Raw genomic sequence first — 18,264 nt, 5'->3', positions numbered from 1 at the left:
TCCTTAGGTTCTCCCGACGGGTGGCAAGGCAGAACAGAAGATGCGACCAGCTGACCCTCAGCACTGGAGACTGAGATGACTGTGGAGGCCGACGAAGAGTTGTGACGTCAAGGAGAGGAACTGTGTCTTCGCCACTGGAAGTCCGCGGTCCCCCCAGGAGGAGCCCGTAGGGACCCAGACCGCTGGGACTTAGGTGGACCTTTGAGAGATCAAGGAGTCGAGAGTCCAGTGCAAGGGCTAACTGGGGCTTCACCCCTGGAAGCCTGCAGTCCCCCTGGGAGGAGCCCATAGTGACCCGGGCCGCTGGGACTTAGGTGGGCCCTTGGAGATGATGGTCCAGAGGAAGTCCGAAGTCAAGTGCCAGAGGGTCGTCGCTTACCAGTCCGAGGTCTTACACCAAGGGATCGCCACTTGCCAGTCCGAAGTCACACACCAGGAATCACCGTTAGCCAATCCGAAGTCAGGAACCAGGAACACCAAGACGAGACAGGAACCAGGAACAAGGATCTAAAGCGTAAGAAGACTCACCGAAGCAAGCAGACTTAAACAGCGCTACAAGAGACGTTGACAAGTCAAGGAATGAGCAGAGGAAGTCTCCTTATATACTTCCTCTGCTCTGGCTCATTGGAATCAGCTGCAGGTAGTTAAAGGGACGATGTCCCTTTAAATCTCAGAAGGAGGCGCGGCTTCGCACCTAAGATGGCGGTGGCCATCTTGGATCGTGCCGCGGAGGAGAGCTGCCTGATGCTGCGCGGGAGGAGCAGGGACGGCTCCTGACCTGGCGGCCAACTTGGAGGCCCGCGCCGGTGCGCAGGGATAACGGGGACCAACAGGAGGCGATCTTCCCTGATACTACCGTGGCGGGTCACCATCGCGGGAAGGTAGAGGGATGCGGCCGTGGGCACACATGGCTGCGGAACACAACAGTACCCCTTTCTTTAGGGTGTCTCCCCGGAAGCCTGGGTTTAGACGGTTGGTCTCTGTGGAACTGCTCAAGTAAGCCCTGGTCTAAGATGCTGGCCAACGGCTCCCAGTTGTTTTCTTCGGGGCTGAACCCCTCCCAGGCTAACAGGTACTCCCATTTCTTTCCATGTTTCCTCATGTCCAACACCTCTTGGACTTGATAGGTGAGGTCGTCTTTGGAGGCAATAGGTTGGGGAGTTGGAGGCGTACTAGAAGGCCAGGATAGTACCAGAGGCTTCAAGAGAGAGGTATGGAATGTGTTGTGTATCTTGAGCGAAGGTGGCAACCGCAACTGGTACAATACTGCACTGATTCATTGAATGATGGGAAACTGCCCAATGAATTGAGGTGCCAATCGTGCTGATGGCAGCTTCAGGCGGATAAACTGGGTGCTCAGCCAGACCTTTTGACCTGGTCTCAGAGGCGGGTACGGCCTCCGTCACTGGTCGACATACCTTTTCGCCACCTGACTGGCTTTAATCAATGCGCGCCATGTGGAGACCCACAGACGGTGCAGTTCGTCCGCTGAGAGTTGGGCTACCGGGGACGTGACGGAAATGGGAATCGGCAGCGGCGGGCGTGGCTGCTTCCCATAGGCTATCTGGAATGGTGATGACCCAGTAGCCGTGGAAAGATGTGAGTTAAGGGCAAATTCCGCCCAAGGCAGTAGACTTGCCCAGTCGTCCTGCTTCTTATTTACATAAATATGGAGAAACTGCTTTAAGGTTTGGTTCTTTCTCTCAGCTAGACCACTGGTCTAAGGGTGATAGGCAGAAGTATAGTCCAGAGTGACGTCGAACTTCTGGCAAAGGGCCCTCCAGAATCTGGCAGTGAATTGAGGGCCTCGGTCCGAGAGAATACTCCTTGGTAGGCCATGCAGCCTAAAGATATGCTGGACAAAGAACTGGGCCAGCTGTGGTGCGGACGGCAACCCTGGGAGAGGCACAAAGTGTGCCATTTTGCTAAACCGGTCAATGACCACCCATATGACCGTGTTCCCGCTGGACGATGGCAGGTCGACCACGAAGTCTGTCGCAAGGTGGGTCCATGGTTCCGAGGGGGCTGGTAAAGGCTGAAGCAAGCCTGGGGTCGCACCTGGAATCCTCTTATGACAAGCACATGACTGGCAGGACTCTACATAGGACTGGACATCCTTGTAGACCTTAGGCCACCAGTAGAATTGGCGAAGGGTCTGTAATGTCCGGTATTGTCCCGGATGACTGGAGCAATGGGAGTCATGAGCCTACGCCAGGACTTGTTTCCGCAGGCGCGGCGGAACCAGAGTTTTCCCAGGAGGGATGGTCGTGGTGGCGGCAGTAGGACCCGTGATGGTTCGATGATGAACTGAGGGTCATCAGGGTTCTCAGTAGTCTCGAAGACTCGTGACAAGGCATCGGCCTTGAGATTCTTCCCGGCAGGTCGATAGCGTAGGACAAAGTTGAAATGAGTGAAAAATAACACCCAACGTGCCTGCCGGGGGTTGAGTCACTGCGCTCGATGCAGGTACTCAAGGTTTTTATGGTCCGTGTAGACCGTAAACTGGTGCTGTGCCCCCTCTAGCCAAGGGCGCCCTTCTTCTAGAGCCACTTTAATGGCTAGGAGCTCCTTGTCACCAATGGCGTAATTCCGTTCTGCCGGAGAGAACTGACGAGAGAGGAAGGCACATGGGCGTAGTTTGTGGTTCTTTGAAGTCTGGCTTCTGAGGATGCGTCCACTTCAATGATGAACAGCCGTTGCGGGTCCGGGTGGTGTAGGCACAGCTGCAGTAGAAACGCCTCTTTGAGTCGGAGGAAAGCTGCCTCCGCTCCTGGAGGCCAGTGCTTGGGGTCCGCGCCCTTCCGGGTCAAGGCTGTCATGGGGGCAACGATGGACACATAGTGAGGAATAAAGGTCCGGCAATAATTGGCGAAACCCAAAAACCATTGGAGTGTCTTTAATCCGGACGGCTGCGGCCATTCCCGAATGGCTTTTAGCTTCTGGGGTCCATACGAAATTCCTTGCTGGAGATGATATACCCCAGGAAGGGAAGGGACTCCCGCTCAAATAGGCACTTTTCGAATTTTGCGTACAGTCTATTCTCTCGGAGGAGTTGCAATACTTGGACGACGTGCTGGCGGTGAGTGGTCAAAGAGTCCAAGAATATCAGAATGTCTTCCAGGTACACGACCACACACCGATACAGGAGATCGCGGAGAATCTCATTCATGGTGTTCTGGAACACCGCTGGAGCATTACAGAGCCCGAAAGGCATCACTAAATACTCATAGTGGCCGTCTCGAGTGTTGAAGGCCATCTTCCATTCGTCACCCTCTCTGATGCAAATCAGGTTATAGGCCCCTCGGAGGTCCAGCTTGGTGAAGATCCTCGTACCTTGCAGCCGATCGAAGAGCTCAGAGATGAGGGGCAAGGGGTAACGGTCCTTGACCGTTACAGCATTCAGGCCCCGGTAGTCAATGCACGGACGAAGGCTTCCGTCCTTCTTTCCGACGAAGAAGAATCCAGCCCCTTCTGAGGACGTTGACTTCCGAATGAAGCCCCTCTCCACGTTCTCGGGTGGCGAGGCAGAACAGAAGATGCGACCAGCTGACCCTCGGCACTGAAAACTGAGATGACTGTGGAGGCCGACGAAGAGTTGTGATGTCAAGGAGAGGAACTGTGTCTTCGCCACTGGAAGGCCGCGGTCCCCCCAGAAGGACCGCTGGGATTTAGGTGGACCTTTGAGAGGTCAAAGAGTCGAGAGTCTGGTGCAAGGGCTAACTGGAGCTTCACCCCTGGAAGCTTTTCCCATATTCAATTATGTAAAGGGTCTCTCCCCAGTGTGAATGCTCAGGTGTTTTGTAAGCGCTCCCTTCCTCCTGAAGCTTTTCCCACATTCAGTGCAGGTAAAGGGTCTCTCCCCAGTGTGAATGCTCAGGTGTTGTGTAAGCGCTCTCTTCTCCCTGAAGCTTATCCCACATTCAGTGCAGCTAAAGGGTCTCTCTCCAGTGTGAATGCTCAGGTGTTGTGTAAGCGCTCTCTTCTCCCTGAAGCTTTCTCACATTCAGTGCAGGTAAAGGGTCTCTCTCCAGTGTGAATGCTCAGGTGCTGTGTTAGCGCTCCCTTCCCGCTGAAACTTTTCCCACATTCAGGGCAGGTAAAGGGTCTCTCCCCAGTGTGAATTCTCAGGTGCTGTGTTAGCGCTCCCTTCTCCCTGAAGCTTATCCCACATTCAGTGCAGGTAAAGGGTCTCGCCCCACTGTGAATTCTCAGGTGCTGTGTAAGCGCTCCCTTTCTCCTGAAGCTTATCCCATATTCAGTGCAGGTAAAGGGTCTCTCCCCAGTGTGAATGCTCAGGTGTTGTGTAAGTGCTCCCTTATCCACGAAGCTTTTCCCACATTCAGTACAGGTAAAGGGTCTCTCTCCAGTGTGAATGCTCAGGTGTTGTGCAAGCGCTCCCTTCCTCCTGAAGCTTATCCCACATTCAGTGCAGGTAAAGGGTCTCTCCCCATTGTGAATTCTCAGATGCTCTGTAAGCTCTCCCTTCTCCCTAAAGCTTTTCCACATTCAGTGCATGGAAAGAGTCTTTCACCAGTGCATATTCATAGGTGCTGAATATCGCTTCCTGTTTCCAACAGTGGCCAATCCAGGCCATAAGAACCTGGCAAGTACCCAAAAACTAAGTCTATTCCATGTTACCATTGCTAATGGCAGTGGCTATTTTCTAAGTCAATTAATAGCAGGTAATGGACTTCTCCTCCAAGAACTTATCCAATCCTTTTTTAAACACAGCTATACTAACTGCACTAACCACATCCTCTGGCAACAAATTCCAGAGTTTAATTGTGCGTTGAGTAAAAACCCTTCTGAACTATCCTGAAGGGATACTCTAGGACCAATACTGGACCCCTTGGGGTGGGGGTGGGGGTAGGGAGGGGGGTAACGAAAGTAAGAGATTTAAAAAAAATTACACAATTATCCAACCAAATCACATTGTCTCCATTTTATTCATTGGATCTTTTAGTATCGATTGCAAAGTGTTAATTGTCATTAAGCGATCGGATTTACATTTGCTGTTTGTTATACAATCAAAATTTGTTGTATAAACTGTATACATGTCGAATAAAAAACAAATTAAAAAACAAAACAAAACCGCAATTCCAAAGGGAACAAAATCATGCGTCCCAGCCCATTTTCCAGAATGGCAAGTAAAATCAAAGCATAAGCTTTCAGGGGCAGGCACCAACAGCAAGTCTAAAAAGCATCAATTCTCCCCGGGAGTGGGGGCACCTGCAACTGAACAGCATGCCCAGTTTTGGGATGCCCAGCAGCAGAGCACACTATTCAGCCTGAAGGTTCCTTCTCCAGAGAGCTTATGTCTTGTTCAGCTGTAGGTGCAAGCCCTAGAGAGCTTACACTGGAACTGCAACTCCTTACTGAGGTGGAGTAAACTCCCATTTCTGGTGGCCACACTTATTCCACTGCTCTGTCCACTGTGGAAGAAAGAACTAGACACAGCCACAAGGGCAGAGCAATGGAACACATGGCATAGAAATAGAATATCATGGCCACCAGAAGTGCGATTTAACTTTTACGCCACCTCAGGCCAAGAAGTTAACAAAATACAGGAATAAGAAGGAAAGTGCTTCAAGCTGGAAGGAGTAGGACCACAATGGCCTTGCATGTAAGACTGGCACCGGTATCCACATTTGAGCACAGCCCTGCGTGCAAGGTCATTTGTGTTTTCTCGTAATTTATTTTTCTGATTTTCGCAACAGTAAAGAACAGGAATCTGGTTCCCGAAGTATTCTGGCACCGCTGCATTTAGGAGTCCATTAGTCTATTGGAAAGTTTCCACAGCTTGAGTTTTGTGACCTCAGATTTTCTCTGACCGCCAGCTGTTTTTGGTAGCACCGATCTGCTAATTTCCTCCAGAGTCTGTGCAAAACTGAGGAAAGACTCCTGCTGACCCTGTGCGGCTACTTCCAGGGTCAGCTTCTTCAATTACGGGCAGTGTTGCCAGCTGCCAAATTTTTTTTCAGCCCAATTGGTCACCCAATCCAGCCCAAAACTCAAAAGTTGTGAAAATAATTTTTATTCTGCACTCCTGCATTGTCTGCATACAAGTTTACAAAATTAACAATGTATATAAAAAACAGTAAAATAAATGACATAGAAAAGTATATTCATAACAAGGTTTTAGTGGCTCCCTTGCAATGGGCCTGGCCGCAGTTCTTAAGCATCCATGAACACTCTCCTGAAGTCTCTCGTCTGCTGCCCATCCAGGGGAACGTAGATTTTTTACCCAGCAATCAAGGTTCAGAAGGGAGCTAGACTGGGTATGAAAGAAACAAACAAAGCCTTCTTGGAAGGTAAGAGAGTGAACACAAAAAGTCTTTATTTCAGAAACTTGCAAGTACAGTTGTCATACAGTAGTAGGCTCCCATCTCCTGTGAGCCTAAGCAGGTCCTTTATAAACTTCTTCTTACCCATGCAAGCCACCCTTGTACCCAATCATAATGTTTTTTTTCAAACGGTATCTAGGTGGTGGTTTTCTAAGCAAAAGCTCTCAAGCAGGGGTGAGGAGCAATGCATTAAGGGCCATAATCTTACCTGTACTTAACACTGGTCAACTCTCTAAGGAGCAACTCATAAGTATTTTGACCATTTACCATGGGAGGCACACTCAGCTATAACAAAACAAAAAAAATAGATGAGTTAATAACATTGTTTATATTTATTTAAAACAGAGAAACACTGCACATTTACTGGCCAAACCCCCGCCCGCCCAGCTGATTCTCCTCCTCTAAATGGTGCTTGCAAGGGATTTTCTTTCTTTCTTTTTTTGTGCAGAATAAAAGAAACCAAACAGCAGGCACAAGCTTGTTTTCACGTCTGTGTTGATGCCCTGCAGTCCCCTGTTCAGGGCTTGCAGCAGCTTGCTGTGACGGTGAGGCATCAGGGAAAGGTCGGTGCATCATGCTGTGCAGCTTTAAGTACATATTCCCCGCTCCCCTCCCGCCCAAGAATAAAAAAAAAAGCAAAAGCCCCCAAGTCCCGCAGCCAAAAAAGCGGAAACCTTTCCCACCCGGCACCCCTGGTTCACGAGCACGGGGATTGCCAGTAAACATGGCCGCTGAAAGCATCAGCGTCCAACTGAGCATGCTCCGTGCCCTTCTCTTCCAAGGGGATGACGTAAGGTCCGCCCGCCCCCTGAGTGATGTCATAAGCCTGCGCCCAGCTCCGTTGCTAGAGGAACGGAGAGACGTCACGTGACGCGTCTTTTCCCCTTTCATCTGCAGGTTAAGAGTTGGAAATCAGAGCCTTCAGCCCCGGTCTCAGGTTCCTGCCCCTGTAGCACCCCCTGAGCTGCTCTGCAAGAGGCAAACACTCAGCTCTTCCCCAGAAAGAGACCCCCCCCCCCCCCCGATTCATTTCTGTTCCTGAAAGCATCCAAAGCAGAGAGGGAAATGCAGGCAGGAGCTTCTGCTCAGGTAGGAGACCGCCCCCAACTTCTTACCCTCCCTCTACAAACTCTGCTGCAGAGTCAGCCCTGACGTTAATAGGAGCCCGTGCAGAAAAGAGACTTCGGGACCCTCTTGGACTTTTCCACAGACCAGAACTGGACACTTGACTGAGGTGGGATGGCCCCTCCCCCTCGTTTACATGAATTTGCATAAACTTGAGAAATATAAAAATAATATAATAAGAGCAAGAGGAAATGGTTGGTGCAGGTGAGAAGAGAACTGAGGGGTGAAGTCAAGATCAAGAGGCAGTGGGGATAGTTGGAGAGAGAAGAGGGGACTGGGGTGGGGAGGAGAGATGTCACCCTCCCACCCCCACCACCAGCTTCCTCCTTCAGCAAAATCCTCAGCCCCTTCCCACCCCCATTGTGCTTGCTCCATGCCCCGACCTCCCCACTCAATCCCCTATTCTCTCCCCATTCTTGATGTCATTTGTCTCTTCTCCCTCCTCCTTTTCCCTGCTCCCAACTCTCCCACACCTCTTCTTTTATTTATTTATTTTTATTTTATTTAAGGGTTTTTTATATACCGGGGCACGTTAAAAACATCACCTCGGTTCACAATGTAACATAACATAGCAACAGGCTTTACAATAATTTATAGTAGGAGGAAACATTGAGGCAACTAATTCAACTTGAAAGGTGGTTACATGTTCACATATTTTAAGTATATTCACATTAACTATATTCACAATAACTATATTTACATTTTAATTATTCACATGGTGCCAGGGAATATATGCGGTTAGATCAGGTGGTAGGATGGTGGGGAGGGTGAGGGTGGAGGGTTGGAGGGGAGGAGGATGAGGGAGGGTTGGAGGAATGGGAATGGGGGTTGGAGGAATGGGAATGGATGAGGATCATGGTTGTTAAGTTCAATAGGGCGTGTCAGTCGGGGGGGGGGGGGCGTGAGGGTAGGGTGTGTATCTATGGGAGTAGACGGTTAGTCAGGGTATGCTAGTTTGAAGAGCCAGGTTTTAAGATTCTGTTTGAATTTTTTATGGCAGGGTTCCTGGCGTAGGTGGGGTGGCATATTGTTCCAATGGGAAGTGCCTGCTATAATGAATGATCTATCTCTGATCGTGGCATGTTTGATGACTTTGGGGGAAGGAGTCAGGAGTTTGGCTTGGTGCTGTTTTCTAGTTGGTCTGGTTGATCACTACACTCCCTCTCCTCTTGCTCTCACTCCCTCTCCTCTTGCTCTCCCTGATCACTACACTCCCTCTCCTCTTGCTCTCACTCCTGTTCTTGCCTCCTGCTCATTGCTTCCCATCACTCCTTGTGCTTGCCATACCTGGTCCTGGGGGAGTGTGGATCTCTTTGGATTGTTGTGTTGCTGAGCTGGACAGCAGCAGAGAGGCAGCAGCAGGTCTCACCTCCTACACACAATATGGCACACAAAGCAGTCACCTCCCAGCCCAGTCTCTATCCCTCACACACATACCAGTCACCTCCCAGACCAGTTTCTGTCCCCCTCACACACACCAGACATCTCCCTGACCTGGCTTTCTCTGTCACATATGTGCACTCTCTCTTACTTATATACTTGCTCTCAATCACACACACACACTCTCTCACTTAGACACATACTGTTAATCACACCTGCAGAAACATGCTCTCTCTTACATACATACTCTCAGTCACGCACATGCTCTCTCTCCCTCTGGCTTGCTGACACTCACAACCCTCCTCGTCTCTAGGACAAATGACAGCTACAGTAGCCTCCTCCTCCCATCTGATCGCTGGCTGTGTTTTATTTTGGTCCAGGCCTGTGCTTCTGCTGCTACTTTATACAGCAGGCTCTTCTCATCTTCCCACGCACCCCACTGTACATCACTTCCTGTTCTGGGCTGTGGGGGCAGGATGAAGAAAGGGCCATGCCGCTGATGTTGCCAGCTGCCCGGATTGAATGGCGGCAGAGTTAGTGGAAGAGTGTGTGCATCTCGCAGCGATGAAGGAGAGGGCAGTGGGACACCAGGAAGCCGTGACCCACTGGTTGAGAATTGCTGTTCTTGCTTTCTGCTGCCTGCTTTGTCCATATTTTACAGTGTCCGGTTACACCAGGAATCTCACCAAGCAAGACTTTGTATTGCAGACTCCGTGTATAACTGGTTTCTATTTGATATTATCCTGCTCTGGGACTGCGCTATGTGATTGTGAATTATTTACACCCAGAAACCTCTCCCCCTGCCCTGCTGAGCCCCAGCACTGGGAGGTCTCCTGATGGAGGGGATGCAAAAGGAGGTGAACGAGTTTCTGGTTTGTGTTTCAGGTCCCAGTAACCTTTAATGACTTCTCTGTCTGTTTCTCCCAGGAGAAGTCGGAGGATTTAAAAGAATGGGAAAAGGAGCTTTACAAGGATGTGATGAAGGAGAATTATCAGATGCTCAGCTCACAAGGTAAGAAGGGACATTTTCTCTTTTATTTTTCAGACATACATTTTTGGGAGGGGGAAGAGCAGAATATTATGTGATTATACATTGAATGAAAGCCTCTGTTATTTCAGCTCACTGTAATCCAGGTCTTTTCTGTGGTATTTTCCAACATAAAAGCTTGAGAGAGAGAGAGGAATAAATGACATCCTGGCCCGAAAGAGAGAGACTAAGAGGATGGGGCAGACAGAAGAAGAGGCTTAAACTGGAAATGATAAAGTCACAAGAGAACGGTAGAAAGGGCTAGAAAGATGTGGAGGGAGGGAGATGTGTAGGAGGAGGGAGAGAAGGTGAGAGGGATAGGATCATGGGAGAGAGAAGGGTGGGAGAAATGCATGGAGGTAGGAGAGAATGAAGGGAATGTGACAGTAGAAAGGGTAAAGGGAAGGAGGAGAGAGGAATAATTTAGTGAGGCAGGAGAGAGAAAGCTGAGGGAAAAGGGAGATGTATAGGAGGATGTTGGGGAATGGGGGGGGACAGGGGATAGGAGCAGGAAATATAAAGAGAGAGGAAAGGTAAGGGAGAAACAACAGAGTAAAATAAAATGGATGAGGGAGAGGGGGAGAGCAGGCTCGTCACACACACAGGGTCCTCGTGCCACCATCCAGCCTGAAGATGGTTTCAGAGAGGCCCACCAGCTGCTCTCCCCATCGTCTCTCACCTTCTTTGATTGCTGCTGATCGGGACTGAGATGGTTAATTATAAAAATCTCAGCAGAAGGGAGGAGGGGCTTATGGATCCGTGCCCCGGGTCTTTTAGGTATCTTGCAATGCCTCTGCTGCCTGGGGTTGCAGGTGGCCTAGGCTGAGATCCCCACTCCTGCTACCTGCTTGAAAAAGCAAGGATGTGAGCTGAAGCTGCTGCCGAACGCAAAGGCACTGGTGGCCAAGCCTGGAGGCAGCAGCACTAGCAGGCTTGGCCACCATGACTGGTATGCGATATCTAAAGTGAACCTCACGAGAATGTCGTTTAAAGGATCTCTCTTGTTTTGGAAGCGAATTGGAGAAATTAGCCAACAAATGGGGCGAATCTCCAGTGCCCCGACTACCGGAAGATAGGAGTAAAAGACCTCAGCGATCCTCCCCCAGAAGAACCAAGGACAGAGGATCGCAGTGCTTTAGACCCTACAGTAACGCGCAGTTCCAGGCACTCGCCCCTCCGGAAGGTCCCAGTCCTTTCGGAGCAGACACACCAAGAAGGGAGCAGGACCGAGGGCAGGCTCCAGCCGTAGGCCAGAATGAGAAGAGGCCGAACCATCCATAGGAAGAAGATATAGGGGGTCAACTGGCCCTCTTCTACCAAAGATGGGTCGAGATAATGTAGGACAAATGGGTCCTAAACATCATTCGAGAAGGGTAATCTCTGGAATTAGGCAGCATCCATTCAGACAAATTTATGAGATCACCCTGCCACTCCAAGAGACTGGCAGTAGAAACCACACTAACAAGACTACTCATTCTGAAGGCAATAACCCCGGTGCTCACGCCCCAACAAAATACAGGGCACTATTCCATCTATTTTATCGTTCCCAAGAAGGAAGGGTCATTCCGGCCTATCTTGGACTTCAAGAACGTCAACCGTCATATGAGGATACCACACTTCCGCATGGAAACCCTGCGCTCCGTTATAATGGCAGTACAACTGGGAGAGTTCCTAACCTCCCTGGACCTTTCTGAAGCCTATCTTTACATCCCAGTCCATCGGGACCACAGCACTTCCTGCGCTTTGTGATACTGGGTCACCATTACCAGTTCCGGGGGTTACCCTTCTGCCTAGCACAGCCCCCAGGACTTTCACCAAAATTATGGAGGTCGTGGTGGCAACACTGAGGAAGGAAGGGATCCTGGTACATCTTACCTGGACGATTGGCTGATCAGGGCAAAGTCTTTCGAGGAGAGTCAGCGGGTGACCAGCAGAGTCAAGAACCCACTGCAGGAGCTTGGGTGGGTCGTGAACACGGGCAAGAACTGTCTACAGTCCTCTCATTCACTAGAGTACCTGGGGCCCGGTTCGACACCAAACAGAACAAGGTCTTCCTCCTCCCTCTGAGGAGAAGGAAGCTGATGGAACAATTGCGAAGACTGATTACCAGTGCACGCCCCAAGGTATGGGACTACCTTCAAGTCCTCGGCCTCATGGCATCAACCCTGGAAGTTATCCCGTGGGCAAGGCCTCATATGCGACCGCTCCAGTGCTCCCTACTGTCACGATGGAACCCACTGTCCCAGAACTACTCAATTCACCTCCAACTACCAGCAGAGGTTCGGGCTCAGCTCCAATAGTGGCTACAGGAAGACCACCTAAGCAGAGGAGTAAGCCTATCCCCACCGAACTGGATCTTGCTCACCACTGATGCGAGCCTGCGAGGGTGAGGAGAACACTGTCAGTAACTGATGGCCCAGGGACAATGGAGCAAGAAAGAGGTGAAATGGAACATAAACCTCCTGGAAGCTCGAGCAGTCAGACTAGCGTGCCTGCGATTCAGCCACAGACTCCGGGGCGAGTCAATCAGAATAATTTTGGACAACGTGACAACAGTTGCTTACGTCAACCGCCAGGGAGGAACCAAGAGCCAGCAGGTGTCTCTGGTGATAGACCCCCTCATGGCATGGGCGGAGATAAACCTGCAAGGGATCTCGGCCTCCAACATCACTGGAAAAGACAACGTCTTAGCAGACTACCTCAGCAGATAGAGCCTAGACCCGGGGAAATGGACGCTGTCGACCACAGCCTTCCAACTGATAGTAAATTGCTGGGGCCTCCCAGCCATGGATCTACGGCCGGAGGAAGATCTACTGTACGCCTTACCCCCCCCCCCTTCCCATGGCCACTACTAGGCAGGGTCATCTGCAAGATAGAACATCACAGGGGGCTAGTTCTACTAGTCGCCCTGGACTGGCCAAGATGACCATGGTACGCAGACATGCGAAGACTACTTGCGGGGAACCCTCTGTATCTATCTCCACACAGGGACCTTCTCTGGCAGGGCCCGATCCTCCACGAAGATCTGTCTCGATTCTTTCTTACGGTCTGGCCCTTGAGAAAACTAGCCTGAAGAAGTGTGGTTACTCAAAGGCTGTGATTGATACCCTGCTCCGAGCGAGCAAGTTCTCCACATCCCTGTCTTACATACAGATCTGGAGAGTATTCGAGGCCTGGTGTGAGGACCGCGGGGTTCTCCCACGGAGTGCCAAAATTCCCATGATCCTGGAGTTCCTGCAGGATGCTATGAAGAAGTGGTTATCACTCAACTCCCTCATGGTCCAAGTTGCCGCGCTGGCCTGTTTCAGAGCCGAAGTGGATGGTATCAGACTATCAACCCATCCGATGTGTCCTGCTTCCTGAAAGGGGTTAAACAACTCCGACCACCCTAAAGTGGCTGGTGCTTCTATGGAATCTCAGTCTAGTATTAGACTTCCTAGCAGCGGCCTCCTTCAGACCAACATGCGGTCTGTTACTAAGCCTCTTAACATTGAAGACTGCATTCTTGGTGGCAATATGTTCAGCTCGTCAAATCTCCGAACGTCAGGCACTATCCTGTAGGGAACCATTCCTTAGGTTCACACCTGGATCTATACAACTGCGCACTGTCCCTTCCTTCTTACCGAAAGTGGTCTCCCAGTTTCACGTGAACCAAGCCATCTCGCTACCATCTCCAGATGAGCATAAGGACTCTGAAGACTCACGCCTTGTTCGCCGTCTAAATGTCGGCAGACTCCTAGTCCGATACCTGGAAAGATCGGAACCGGTGCGCAAAACGGATCACCTGTTCATCCTTCATAGCGGGAAGAAACAAGGGGAACCGGCGTCCCGGGCAACCATAGCCCACTACATCAAAGAAGTAATCAAGGCAGCCTACATAGAGGCAGGAAAGTCCTTACCTCTACAGGTTAAGGCTCATTCTACGAGGGCCCATGCAATTTCCTGGGCAGAAACCAAACTGTGAGATCTGTTGGGCGGCAACATGGTCCTCCAGCCACACCTTCTCCAGGTTCTACCGCCTGGATGTTAAGGTCCGGGAGGACACAGCCTTCGTAAGGGCAGTACTAAGTGGGCCACGGGCAGCCTCCCATCCTGTCTGGGAGTCACTTTTGTACATCCTATTGGTCCTGAGTCCATCTGGCTACACGCTAGGAAATGGAGAAATTCCTTACCTGATAATTTCGTTTTCCTTAGTGTAGACAGATGGGCTCAGCATCTTGCCCACGGTTGCCCCAGAAAACGAGAACATCGAATAGCAGACCTCGAGACTAAGCAAATACGGGTAAGCCATGGCCTACCCCTAGTTCAAGACACCCACAGTTTGTCTGGTGTCTGCATTATTTGGTTTAGTGCACTGGCGGACTCCAATTTGAAATTCAGTTGAACCAGGTCAAGTTTAATCAAGTTATTTAAGCAAGCATATATCCACAGTGGTTTTTGAAGAGAATACTGAAGAGCTAAGCTTACTGCAGGGGTATATGTAGAGTGACGTCAGCTTTGAAATCTGACTCCGTCTCCCATCTGCTGTCAAGAGAGCACAATAGCCATTGGTCCTGAGTCCATCTGGCTACACGCTAGGCTTACCCTTGAATCACTCGCTCCCGGGGATGTCCCCCAAGAATTCCATGAGTAACGGCAGCCGTGGGTGGGATGCTGAGTCCATCTGTCTACACAAAGGAAAACGGTCCGCTTCCGGCGCACTTACCGTCCGTCCAGGGCCCGACTCAACCCGGCCCCCTCCACGCAGCAGCCAATCAGCCAGGAGACGCAGTGCCGACCTCAAATACCCGCGCCACCGCAGCACCATAAATTCAGGCCCTCCTCTCGGCCTCGTCCTTTTCGGCGATCCAATGAAGCTCCAGACACGACCGGGCAGGATAGCTGAAGCCCGTCGGGGTAAGGCCCTTTAATCGTTCTCCTACCCCACACGGGCTCTCTCACTGATCGCGGGACCGCTTCCGGCGCACTTACCGTCCGTCCAGGGCTCGACTCAACCCGGCCTCCTCCACGCAGCAGCTAATCAGCCAGGAGACGCAGCGCCGACCTCAAATACCCTCGACACCGCAGCACCATAAATCCAGGCCCTCCTCTCGGCATCGCGCGACAAAGGGGCCTGCCCCTTTGTGCGCCCTCTAAGATCCTGTCCAGAAGATTCTTGCTTCCCCCTGCACTCTTCCGTCTTCTCGCCTCTCCTAGCCTTAACTCCTTGACGGATAGGGATAGAAATCTCACCTCATTGACGCAATTTCCTAGCGTGTAGCAGATGGACTCAGAACCAATGGGTATAGTGTACTCGTGCTAGCAGTTGGAGATGGATCAGATTTCAATCTGACGTCAGCCCCTAGTACATATACCCCTGCAGGAAGTGCAGATCCCCAGTATTTTCCATCTCCAAAGCAGTTAGGAGCTATCTTCACGCTCGCTGAGCGTTCTACCAAATTTTAAAGAAAATTCCTACCTGAAGACGAGCCCGCACTCCTGCGGTGATACCCTCGGGCCCCTCCCCCAGTTGAGTTTCCCGAGGTGATTTCCGTGGTCCCTTGGAGGTAAGAGCCTCGGTCCGGTGGCCGAATCGCGGCAGGGACCTAGCCCCCGAGTGAGAAGGGCTCGGGTGCGGCATAGAGGCAGCCTCGGTCCGGAGCCGTTCACGGCGAGGACTTAACCCCCGAGTGAGACGAGTTCGGGCGCGGCTTAGAGGCAGCGGGTGCACCCTCAAAAGCGGTGGTGAAGGTAGTTGCCCTCTCCCCCCGCAGCCGGAGACCGCCCGGGATGAGACCGGGAAGCGCCGAAGATAAGGTAAGGTAGAAATCTTTACTTGTGCCGGTCTCCGAGGATTGAGGACGAGCGCAGGCTATCGGCCGAAGCCAGCGCCACCGGGTTGATCCGCCCTAGCAGGGCCAGACCCCGGCATTTCCAAGGGCTTCCCACGTGGAGACCCTCCGAGGTAGTCGCCATCTTGCCCGCATGGTCGCCGTCGCCATCTTGGCTTAATCTCACCATTCTCATCGCCGCCGGCCGAGCGCACAAAATTACCTGTGCACATAAAACCTACTTCTGCGTCTAAGTTACACGCATAAGAACACTCGGATGCATAAGCGGCACGCGCAAGTCCCAGTCGCACAGACTACGTGCACTCGACTACCGGCGCGCACATCTGGGGGTAAGCACACAGATACGCGCACAACCAGAGTTAAGCGCACTATTACGTGCTCAAGTCCACGCGCACGACCAGGCACTCCGGAGCGCATCATGTACGCTCAGGCAACCTCAACGCCACCAAGATCTGAAGTAAAATCCCTGGGCCTTTGCTCAGCATGCCACCTCAGGGCCGCCCAGAGTCAGGAAACCGACGCTCTATGCACCCAATGCGAGGAGGCCCTGGGAGATCCACCACAAGCTCAGACTCACCCAGGGCCGGGGACTAGCTCCTCAGGGGGCTCCCTGGAGCTAGCAACCCCCAGCGGGACCCCCTCCCAGCCAGAGGCTCCCAGGGAAACAGCGCCACTCACTGTGGACCCCTCGTCTATTTCTTGGGTGGAACTCTTCAAGGGGATCTATGCCTTTGTCCAGATGCAAACGGATTACCGGGCGGACCAACCATATACGTCGCAGGAGGACTCCTATGCCCCAGGCCCCTCAAGACCCAGGCATAGGCCCTTACCGCCAAGTAGTCTTACCTTCGAGGGCATGGACTTCTCAGAAGATGAAGCCGAACCTCTAGAAGGAGGAGAACACCCCCCGGGGACAGAACCCCACCGAACCATGAGGCGATTCTTCACAAGGGAGGAGCTCCCGGACCTGGTCTCCCAATGCCTGGCATAACTAGCGATCCTGGTTTCAGAAACCCAGGGGAATCCCGAGGAGAACCCATTCCTGGAAGGCCTTCGACAGACCTCCCGTCATTTCCCGCTCTTGCAAGCCGCGCAACAACTTATTGACCTGGAATGGAACACCCCAGAGTCTGCCTTTAAAGGGGGAAGGGCCTTGGCCAGTTTGTACCCCCTGGACCCAGCAACCAAAGACATGCTCGCTTGCCCAAGAGTGGACGCCATGGTCTGCACAGTCTCCAAGCGCACCACCATCCCGGTGGAGGGAGGAGCAGCCCTCAAGGACACACATGACCGGCTGGAAGCTATGCTTAAGCAGTCATTTGACGTGGCCTCTATGTCTCTTCAGATTGTGGCCTGCTGCACCATGGTGACACGTGCCTGCTTATCCCAGGCCAGGAATGGCACACCGGGGGATATCCTTGACCCAGCGCTATCCTTTCTCACAGACGCAGCTTCAGACCTCGTACGCACAGCGGCTAGAGGAGTATCATCGGCAGTGGCGGCCAGGAGACAGCTCTGGCTCAGAAGCTGGTCGGCCGATCCATCTTCCAAAACACGCCTCACAAAAATGCCATTCAAAGGATCACTTCTGTTCGGCAGCGATTTAGAAAAGATGGCGGGCAAATGGGGCGAATCCCCAGTACCGCGCCTTCCGGAATACAAGACAAGGAGAGTCCAGCGACAGCCTTCCAGGACCTCCAGGGGAAGAAGCTCACAGCGCTTCAACCCATACAGGAGCAGCTACCAGGCGCCCTGCCCTCCGGGCAGGAACCAGTCCTTTTGGAGCAAGCACAACAAGAGGGGAAACAGCTCAGGCTCAGGGCCCGGCCACGCTCCACAATGAGAATCAGCCGACCCATCCAAGGGAAGCCATAGGGGACAGACTGGCCCTATTCTACCAAAGATGGGTCGAGATAACTTCGGACAAGGGGACTGGCGATTGCAGTGAGAGAGAGGCTGCCATTAACTTGCCTGGCCGTCGAGGAGAACCTGAATTGCATCCAGCACAGCTGTGGGAATCCCTAGACGCTGACATCATCAGCCAGAGACCACGAGGATAAAACCCCGTGGTGTAGAAGTGAGTGTGGGACTGGCGATTGCAGTGAGAGAGAGGCTGCCATTAACTTGCCTGGCCGTCGAGGAGAACCTGAATTGCATCCAGCACAGCTGTGGGAATCCCTAGACGCTGACATCATCAGCCAGAGACCACGAGGATAAAACCCCGTGGTGTAGAAGTGAGTGTGGGACTGGCGATTGCAGTGAGAGAGAGGCTGCCATTAACTTGCCTGGCTGTCGAGGAGAACCTGAATTGCATCCAGCACAGCTGTGGGAATCCCTAGACGCTGACATCATCAGCCAGAGACCGCGAGGATAAAACCCCGTGGTGTAGAAGTGAGTGTGGGACTGGCGATTGCAGTGAGAGAGAGGCTGCCATTAACTTGCCTGGCCATCGAGGAGAACCTGAATTGCATCCAGCACAGCTGTGGGAATCCCTAGACGCTGACATCATCAGCCAGAGACCGCGCGGATAAAACCACGTGGTTAGCGGCGCACCGCA

General features: G+C 52.1%; 2 protein-coding genes and 1 long non-coding RNA gene across 4 annotated transcripts in view; 1 reads left to right on the top strand and 2 right to left on the bottom strand.

Annotated features, from left to right (window-relative positions):
• LOC115083510 (zinc finger protein 189-like) overlaps positions 1–18,264 on the bottom strand; it is a 537,273-nt gene that overhangs the window by 139,444 nt on the left and 379,565 nt on the right. The gene's annotated exons all lie outside the window — the stretch shown is intronic.
• LOC115083530 lies at positions 4,928–7,115 on the bottom strand. The gene is made up of 3 exons (XR_003854351.1): positions 7,028–7,115; positions 6,553–6,629; positions 4,928–6,274 (listed from the first exon to the last, which is right to left on the bottom strand). It is a non-coding gene; the product is annotated as an uncharacterized LOC115083530 (long non-coding RNA).
• LOC115083512 (oocyte zinc finger protein XlCOF6-like) overlaps positions 7,245–18,264 on the top strand; it is a 28,897-nt gene continuing 17,877 nt past the window's right edge. Inside the window, exons 1-2 of one of the 2 annotated variants that reach the window (XM_029587381.1) lie at positions 7,245–7,433; positions 9,777–9,861. In XM_029587381.1, coding sequence (XP_029443241.1) covers positions 7,410–7,433; positions 9,777–9,861 — 109 coding nt within the window. In that variant the 5' untranslated portion in view covers positions 7,245–7,409. Of the gene's footprint in view, positions 7,579–9,776; positions 9,862–18,264 lie in introns of both variants that reach the window. The other variant, XM_029587382.1, reaches the window with a different exon arrangement.

Source organism: Rhinatrema bivittatum, chromosome 2 (assembly GCF_901001135.1).
Source record: "Rhinatrema bivittatum chromosome 2, aRhiBiv1.1, whole genome shotgun sequence".
Taxonomy (NCBI): Eukaryota; Metazoa; Chordata; class Amphibia; order Gymnophiona; family Rhinatrematidae; genus Rhinatrema; species Rhinatrema bivittatum.
The sequence above is the reverse complement of the archived record's forward strand: the minus strand, read 5'-3'. Positions and strand labels throughout refer to the sequence as shown.